The sequence below is a fragment of the Eptesicus fuscus genome, chromosome 21, assembly GCF_027574615.1.
Source record: "Eptesicus fuscus isolate TK198812 chromosome 21, DD_ASM_mEF_20220401, whole genome shotgun sequence".
Classification (NCBI taxonomy): Eukaryota; Metazoa; Chordata; class Mammalia; order Chiroptera; family Vespertilionidae; genus Eptesicus; species Eptesicus fuscus.
In genome coordinates this window covers 44374360-44381942 of record NC_072493.1, presented here as the reverse complement: position 1 = coordinate 44381942, position 7583 = coordinate 44374360, and the positions used below count along the sequence as shown (strand labels likewise).

At 51.1% G+C, this 7583-nt stretch overlaps 1 protein-coding gene across 1 annotated transcript; it reads left to right on the top strand.

Moving 5' to 3' along the window:
- Window positions 1-1258: 1258 nt before the first annotated feature.
- LOC103297739 (kallikrein-9) lies at window positions 1259-6961 on the top strand. The gene is made up of 5 exons (XM_008154483.3): window positions 1259-1319; window positions 1498-1666; window positions 3704-3969; window positions 5806-5942; window positions 6280-6961. The coding sequence occupies exons 1-5, from the start codon at window positions 1277-1279 to the stop codon at window positions 6430-6432; spliced, it is 768 nt and encodes a 255-aa protein (XP_008152705.3). The 5' UTR covers window positions 1259-1276; the 3' UTR covers window positions 6433-6961.
- The last annotated feature ends 622 nt before the right edge of the window (window positions 6962-7583 follow it).

Here is a 7583-nt window from a genome sequence, read left to right as displayed (position 1 = left end):
GTCGATCAGGCTGGCAGGGGAGTGGTTAGGGGCAATCAGGCAGGCAGGCAGGCAGGCAGGCAAGTGGTTGGGAGCCAGCAGTCCTGGATTGTGAGAGGGATGTCCGACTACCTGTTTAGGCCCGATCCCAGGCCTAAATGGGTAGTCAGACATCCCACAAGGGGTCCCAGATTGGAGAGGGTGCAGGCTGGGCTGAGGGCAGCCACCCACCCCCGTGCACAAATTTCGTGCACCAGGCCTCTAATAAAATAAAATAAAATAAAATAAAATAAAATAAAATAAAATAAAATAAAATAAAGCATTCACTCATTCAATTAACATATCCTGAAACCTCCCAGGAGCCGAGCCTGAACTGGGTTATTCTGGGGAAACAGAGATGAGTCAGACCTGGGCTTGGCCCTTCCTGGGCTGCCCATCAGGTGAGAAGGTGTGGGGGAGATGCAGCAAGAATGGGGTGATGGGAAGGACAACAGAGGGGAGGATATAAATGAGAAAAACAACAACAAGAGAATGTTCTCCGCACTTAGCCAGGATCTGGGGATAATAAGAGAAAGGGAAAGTGCTAGTTTCAGGCAGGGGGGCCACGGGGGCCTTGTGGTGTGAGGATGTGAGGCAGGGAGTAGGTTATGGAGAGTGTGTGTCAATCCAGTTGGGACCGTATTTCTCAAAAATCTTTGAGGTCTCTTCCTCTTTGGGTCTGAATCTTCTCTCTCTGGATCTCTCTGTGTCTCTATCTCCCTCCCCTATGATTTCTTTCTCTGTCCCCACCTCAGCCACATCCCGTCTCCTGTGTGGCTTCTTGCCTCTGAGTCCTGGTTCTTCTCCCGCCTGCAGCCTGATTTCTGTGCAGTGCTCCTGGTCATTGGTCATTCAAGACTCCAGAGCCCGCCTTAGGGATCTTCCTCCTCACCCTCTTCCTCCTTCAGGCCACTGACTATCCTGCATGCAGATCCTGTACCTGGAGGTCATGGGGAACGAGGGCTCCCCCTCTTTGGAGACGCCCAGGAGGATTCTATGTCCTAGGCCCCCTTCCTTCCCCATGTAGTCAAGCCCCGACCCAGCAGGCAGTCAGCTCTTTCTAACAGGGGATCCCCCTGCCCGGCCTCCTTCTCAAGGCATCCAGTCCAGGCCCGAGGGCTTCCTCCTCCCCCAGTGACATTTCCCAACCCCAATTAATCACAGGGTGGCCCCAGGGAGGAGGAAGGCGATGGCATGGCTTACCATAAAGAAGCAGGGACAGCAGAGCCACACGCCAGGACCCAGGCACCCAGAGGTCATGAAGCTGGGATTGGTCTGTGCTCTGCTTTCTCTCCTGGCAGGTGAGGCTCCTGCCATCCAGCCTGTCTATCCCGCTGGCCCTCTGGGGTCCCAGCATCCTCTCCACGTTGCGCTGCACACCCCCAGCCTCTGTGCCTGCCCTCTAGGCGTCTCTGCTTCTCTCCCCAGCCCTTCCATCTTGCTCTTCACTGACCCTCTCTGCCTCTCACCTGCCCACAGGGAACAGCTGGGCAGACACCAGAGCCATTGGGGCTCAGGAATGCCACCCCAACTCGCAGCCCTGGCAGGCAGGCCTCTTCTATGTCACGAGCAACCCCTACCGCTTGTTGTGTGGGGCGACCCTCATCAGTGACCGCTGGCTGCTCACAGCTGCCCACTGCCAAAGGCCGTGAGTGACCGCTCTGGGGAGGGCGCCGGGGATAAGAGAAGGTGAGGGGGGCAAGGGCCTCAGGTAGAGGAGGGAGGGAGCGGTGGGCAAGAAGGGCTGAGCCTCTATTTCCGTTCCCAGAAGTTGAACTCGGAATTACCAAGAGTCAACTTTTCCTAATTCTAGTCTTAAATGATCTGGTTCTGAGAGTCTAAGATTGGAAATTTACACTCTTTGAATCTTCGACTCTGGCCCAGGGTAATCCAGAACCGTAGACTCCTAAGATCTTGGATCCACGGGGTTCTACAGGAGCCTCAGGGAATTCTAGAATCTTAGAAGTCCAGAACAGTGCTGCCAAGGAAATATAACGCTAGCCATTTAAGTTTAACATTTCTAGTAGACACGCTGCAAAAGGAAAAGGAAAACAAGAAGATTTCATTTTAATAATGGATTTACCTACGTACTCATTATTTTACTCAATATTATTTTACCATGTAATCAGTATCAAATATCTACAAATGTCATTGTTTACTCTTTATGGGGTAAGCCTTTGAAAGTGGACGTGCATTTTACACGTATGACACATCTCAATTTGAACTAGTTGTACTGGATAGAGCAACACTAGAATCTTAGAGTATTCAGGCTAGGTTCATCGACTACAGCCCTAGAATACTGTGGTTTGTAACATTCTGGAATCTTGAAACAAGGAAATTCTAGGAGGTTATATTCATAAATGTCTAGAATTTGTCGCATTTAATACCCCAGAATGCTATCACTCCTGATTCTTAAAACCTCCACACTTTTAATTCAGAGAATTCTAGAGTCTCCAACTATTTGAATCCTATATTTTTCAATTTCCAAAATCAATAGATTAATAGAATTCTAGAATGATGATATTCTCACCAGATTGTCCCAAAATGTTAAAATTCTAGTTTCATTAAGTCCTAGATTTAATTCAGATAATTTTAAAATCCTAGAATTTTGATCTAGAGAAATCTAGAACAGTACAATCTTGGATTCATGACATTCTAGAACTTGAGCCTCATAGAATTCTAGAATTTGTAGATTCCTAAGGGGTTAGAATCCTAGAGTCCTGGGCATTTTAAAAGAATCCTAGAATTTACCTGAGGCAGAAATCCTGTCTGCATCTCTCTGGAAAGGGGCTGTCTACCCTGTTCTTCCCTCCAGGAATGAAGAGCAGGTGTTGCTACAGGATGCTATGTGGGAATTTCCCATCATGCATTGCTCCATGATGGGGCCTTTTTCAGCTCAAGGTCTGTACACCAGGCTAGGAGAGCAAAGTTGAGATTTCAGGCCCAAAGATGAAGAAGGAGAAAAAAGAGATATGGAGGTAGAAGGGATTGAGAGACAAGGATGAATTTGGGTGAGGCGAAAAGCTAATTTCCCAGACACAGAGTCCCGGCACAGAGATAGAAATAACTTCACACTCCTCAAACTCGGAGTTCTCAGACATTAGCCTGGTCCCTTACATGAGAGGTCAGGGGCTGGGGGTTGGACATGTAGACCATAAGAAGGTCCCCAGCTGTCCAGGACATGAACCCAGAGTTGAAGATGTAAACTAAAACTGCAGTAAGAAGACATGGGATTAAACCTCAGAAGGAAATGCATTAAAGCGTTAGTGATATGGCAGTCAAAAAAAGCCCGAGGCCACAGATGACCCCAAAGTTGGGGATTTTCCATACCCCATCAACCGGCCACTCCCCACAGAACCACCAGGGGTGGGGCTGTTTTTGTGTTGTAGGTGGAGTCCCTATGTGCCTACACCGTGCCAGGGAACCCAGATCACCAGCAAGGCTGCAGGTGGGGCAATGAAGAAGGTGGCTCAGTTGGCATGGACCTAGGAAATGGTGTGAGCTTTTGAGGGAGAACTACAAAAGCAGAGGCAGACAAAGGGATGGAGTGGGGATCAGGAGCCCAGAGAGGGTGTGTGCCTTGCCTAAAATCACACAGCACTCTTGGGTCGTACGTATGATGGGGACCCAGAGAGGATATATACCTTGTGGAGAGCCACACAACACCTGAGGCCTGTCCCAGCAGGTATCTGTGGGTTCGCCTCGGGGAGCACCACCTCCAGAAAAGGGAGGGCCCAGAGCAGCTGTTCCGGGTCACAGAATTCTTCCCCTACCCTGGGTTGGAGAAGAACCGTATCACCCAAGACTACAGGGATGACGTCATGCTGATCCGTCTGCCCAGGAAGGCACGCCTGGGACCTGCCGTGCAGCCCCTCAACATCAGCCAGACCTGCGTCTCCCCAGGCACCCAGTGCCTCATCTCAGGCTGGGGGGCCGTGTCCAGCCCCATAGGTACAACCTTGACCATGAAACATTCCCTTACCTCTCCCGCTGAGAATCTAAATCCCTCCTCCTTCTCTGTCTCTGCCTTTTCATGTCTACCTTCTATCTATTGATCTATCTCTCCACCCATATATTCCATCAAATCTAAGATGCTATCCACACTAATAAAAGAGAAAGATGCAAATTGACCATACCTCCACGATGCCCACTAGCCAATCAGGAGTGAGTATGCAAATTAACCCAACAAAGATGGCAGGTTAATTTGCATATGCAGGTGCAGAGCGAAGGCTGAAGACTGAAGACTGAAGAGGCTTGGCTTCTCTGCTGCAGCCAGAATGAAGGCCTGGGTCCTGGGTGCCAGAGGAAAACCGGTGCTGGCAGCCAGGGGAAGGAAGGCCTATTGCATGAATCTTTGTGCAATGGGCCTCTCGTAAATTATAAGGTGCATCATTAATTCACTGAGAATGGGGGAGGGGGGTCCCATTGACCCTTGTGAGACCACACTTACTGGAAGACACCTCCTGATTTCAGGGTGTTTAAATGTAAAAAATACATGTATCTTAGAATCCAAATAAGGCCTTCTATTCTCAGAGTCAGAAATCAAAGACCTATTAGCCAAATTTGGCTTCCCACATTAGTGCTGGTTTTCCAAGTGTCTTGAAAAATCATGTCTGAATTTGTTGCTGCCAACATCTGAAACCTGGGAGATGCTACAGAAAAGCTGAGTTTCTGGATTCACGTGGAAAGAACGGGTAATGCTGGACCCGCATTTCCCAAAGATCGACCATTGTTGGATAGAGAGAGTGGAGGTGGCCCCTGCAGATCGGACCACAACGGTGCCTGGCACCCCACTTCTATTTACCCACCAAGCCCCTGCATGCATCTGAGTTTGCACCCAGACATTATATATATTGATATATGTGTGTTTATATCCATGTCTATCTCTATGTGCTGTAACTCCCTCTACCTCTACCTAGTACCTCTAAATCTTTCTCTCTCTGTGTACCAATGACCCTCTCCCTATAAGTGTCTCCTCCCCTTTAACTCGTGGCCTTTTCACTGGATATCTGTGGGCCCATTTCTATTTCTGTATGGCCTCCTCTGAGAATTTTTTAAAAATATATTTTATTGAGTTTTACAGAGAGGAAGGGAGAGGGAGAGAGAGTTAGAAACATCGATCAGCTGCCTCCTGCACACTCCCCATTGGGGATGTGGCCACAACCAAGGTACATGCCCTTGACCGGAATTGAACCTGGGACCCTTGAGTCTGCAGGCTGACACTCTATCCACGGAGCCAAACCAGTTAGGGCTGAGAATTTTTTTTCCCCTTAAAAGGTCTCTAGCTCCTGCCATGGTCTCTGTTTTTCTCTGTGTAAAATATATACGCGTCTCTTCTTGTCTCTTGCCTCTCTGCGTGTTTCTCTTTCCCTCTTCAGAAATGTCTGTTTCTGTTTCAGGCTATGATTCTGTCTCTTTGTCACTGTCTCTCGTTTCTTGGAGAAGCAGATGTTGTGGCTCCATGGATCCTCCTTAAGAAAGGGGTTGTGTGTGCTGCCTTAGCCGGTTTGGCTCAGTGGATAGAGCCTCTGCCTGCAGACTGAAAGGTCCCGGGTTCGATTCTGGTCAAGGGCACATGCCTGGGTTGCAGCTCGATCCCCAGTAGGGGGCGTGCAGGAGGCAGCCGATCAGTGATTCTCTCTCCTCATTGATGTCTCTATCTCTCTCTCTCCCTCTCCCTTCCTTCTGAAATCAATAAAAAAATTTTTCTTTTTAAAAGAAAGGGGTTGTGTGTGCTGAGTGAGATGAGTAAAGTTGCTGATCCTCTGTGACCTCCTTCCCCAACAGTGCATTTCCCAGTCACGCTGCAGTGTGCCAACATCAGCATCCTGGAGCCCAGACTCTGCCGCTGGGCATATCCAGGCCAAATCTTCAAGCGCATTCTCTGTGCAGGCCTGTGGGAGGGAGGCCGCGGCTCCTGTCTGGTGAGATCTACTCTGGGGAGGAGGTGGAGGATGGGAATTCTGCTAAGACACTGGGTTCTGGGCGAGGATGGGGCCAGCACCAGGATTTCTGGATCTAAACAAGGGGGGAGTTGGGGGTCTGAGCTCCCAGTCCTGGGGGCAGAGGGTGCTAGGGGCCCAGAATGCTAGGTCCTAGGGAGGGGTGAAGGCTGTGAGCTTTTACTCCTGGGTCTGAGGGAGGAGGGCCTGGAGAGTTGGATGTCTGGGTGTCAGGGGAGTAGAAACTGGGGGTCTGTGTAATGGCATGCTAGTAATGAGACTGGCCTAACAGTTTCTCTGCTCTTCTCCCGCTCCACAGGGCGACTCTGGGGGCCCGCTGGTTTGCAATGGGACTCTGGCTGGTGTGGTGTCTGGGGGCTCTGAGATCTGCTCCCGACCACAGCACCCCGCTGTCTACAGTAGCGTTTGCCACTATGTGAACTGGATCAGAAAGACGATGAAGGAATACTGAACCCTCGCGCCTAGGATGACCAGAGGAGGAGGGGGCGCAGGATAAGGGGGTCCAGCCTCAGGGGTCTCCACCCGTGCCCTCAGCTGTCCTGGAGAAGCCTTCTGGTTACTTAGGCTCCGCCCCTTCGGGATGGAGCAGGAAGACACATCTATCCTCCTGGTTCCAGCTCTAAGACTTCAGCAAGAACTACCACCACCTTGTGGAACAGCATCACCTGGTGGCTCCGCCTCAGGCCAGCCATCCACCAAATAGCTCCGCCCCTCGGAAGTTTGCCCAATGAGAGGTCTCCGCTGGACTCCAGCCCATGTGGCCCCGCCTCTTTCATCAGAGTTCCTGCCCCCATGACGTCAGGAATGCTATAGCTTTTCCCCATTGGTGAGCAGGAAGGGTCTGGCCCTGCCCCTCACAGCCCTGCTTTAGGAGTGTCCTGGGTTTGAATCCTGCCCTGGACCTTCTGGGAGGAGTTGAGGGGAGGGTCTGGATTTCTTCAGATCCAATGGATGGTTTTGCAATAAAGGCATGGAGCCCTTTCATCTTCCTGCTTGGGTCGTGGGATGGAGGAAGGGCAAGGAGAAGGTGTTGGAAGGCCCAAAGGGTACCACCACCGGAGGAGGCCAATGAGGGTGGGGGAGGGGGAGTGGATAGGGAACATCTGTCTTAATGTCAGTAGGAATCCTATATAATAAAAGCCTAATATGCAAAGTGTCCGACCGTTCCACCGTTCGACCAGTCACTATTACACGCACTGACCACCAGGGGAAGACGCTCAGACTGGTAGGTTAGCTTGCTGCTGGGGTCCAGCTGATGGGGACAAGCAAGACAGGCCAGACACACCCTGGAGCCCTCCCACAGTCCCTCCCCGGCCCCCATCTTGCACTGGTGGGGTCCCTCGGCCTGGCCTGCTCCCTCTCGCAATCCAGGACCCCTCGGGGGGTGTCGGAGAGCTGGTTTCGGCCCGATTTCCGCAAGCCAGGCTGAGGGACCCCACCGGTGTGCAAAACTGTGCACCGGACCGCTAGTAATAAATTAATTTCCCCTGAGCCCTCAGTCGGTCCTGCCTGAAGTCTGTCCCCATCAGCCCTATTGCAGCAAGCCGCCTGGGTTCTGTCTGGCTGGTCCAGTCTTCCCCAGGCGAAGGGGAAGCCAGGTCA

Bases quoted from the DNA above. Each gene is read 5' to 3' on its own strand.
- LOC103297739 (XM_008154483.3), top strand. From the start codon at position 1,277: ATGAAGCTGGGATTGGTCTGTGCTCTGCTTTCTCTCCTGGCAG. The intron at 1,320-1,497 runs GTGAGGCTCCTG...ACCTGCCCACAG, and splicing joins TCTGCTTTCTCTCCTGGCAG to GGAACAGCTGGGCAGACACC. The intron at 1,667-3,703 runs GTGAGTGACCGC...CTGTCCCAGCAG, and splicing joins GCTGCCCACTGCCAAAGGCC to GTATCTGTGGGTTCGCCTCG.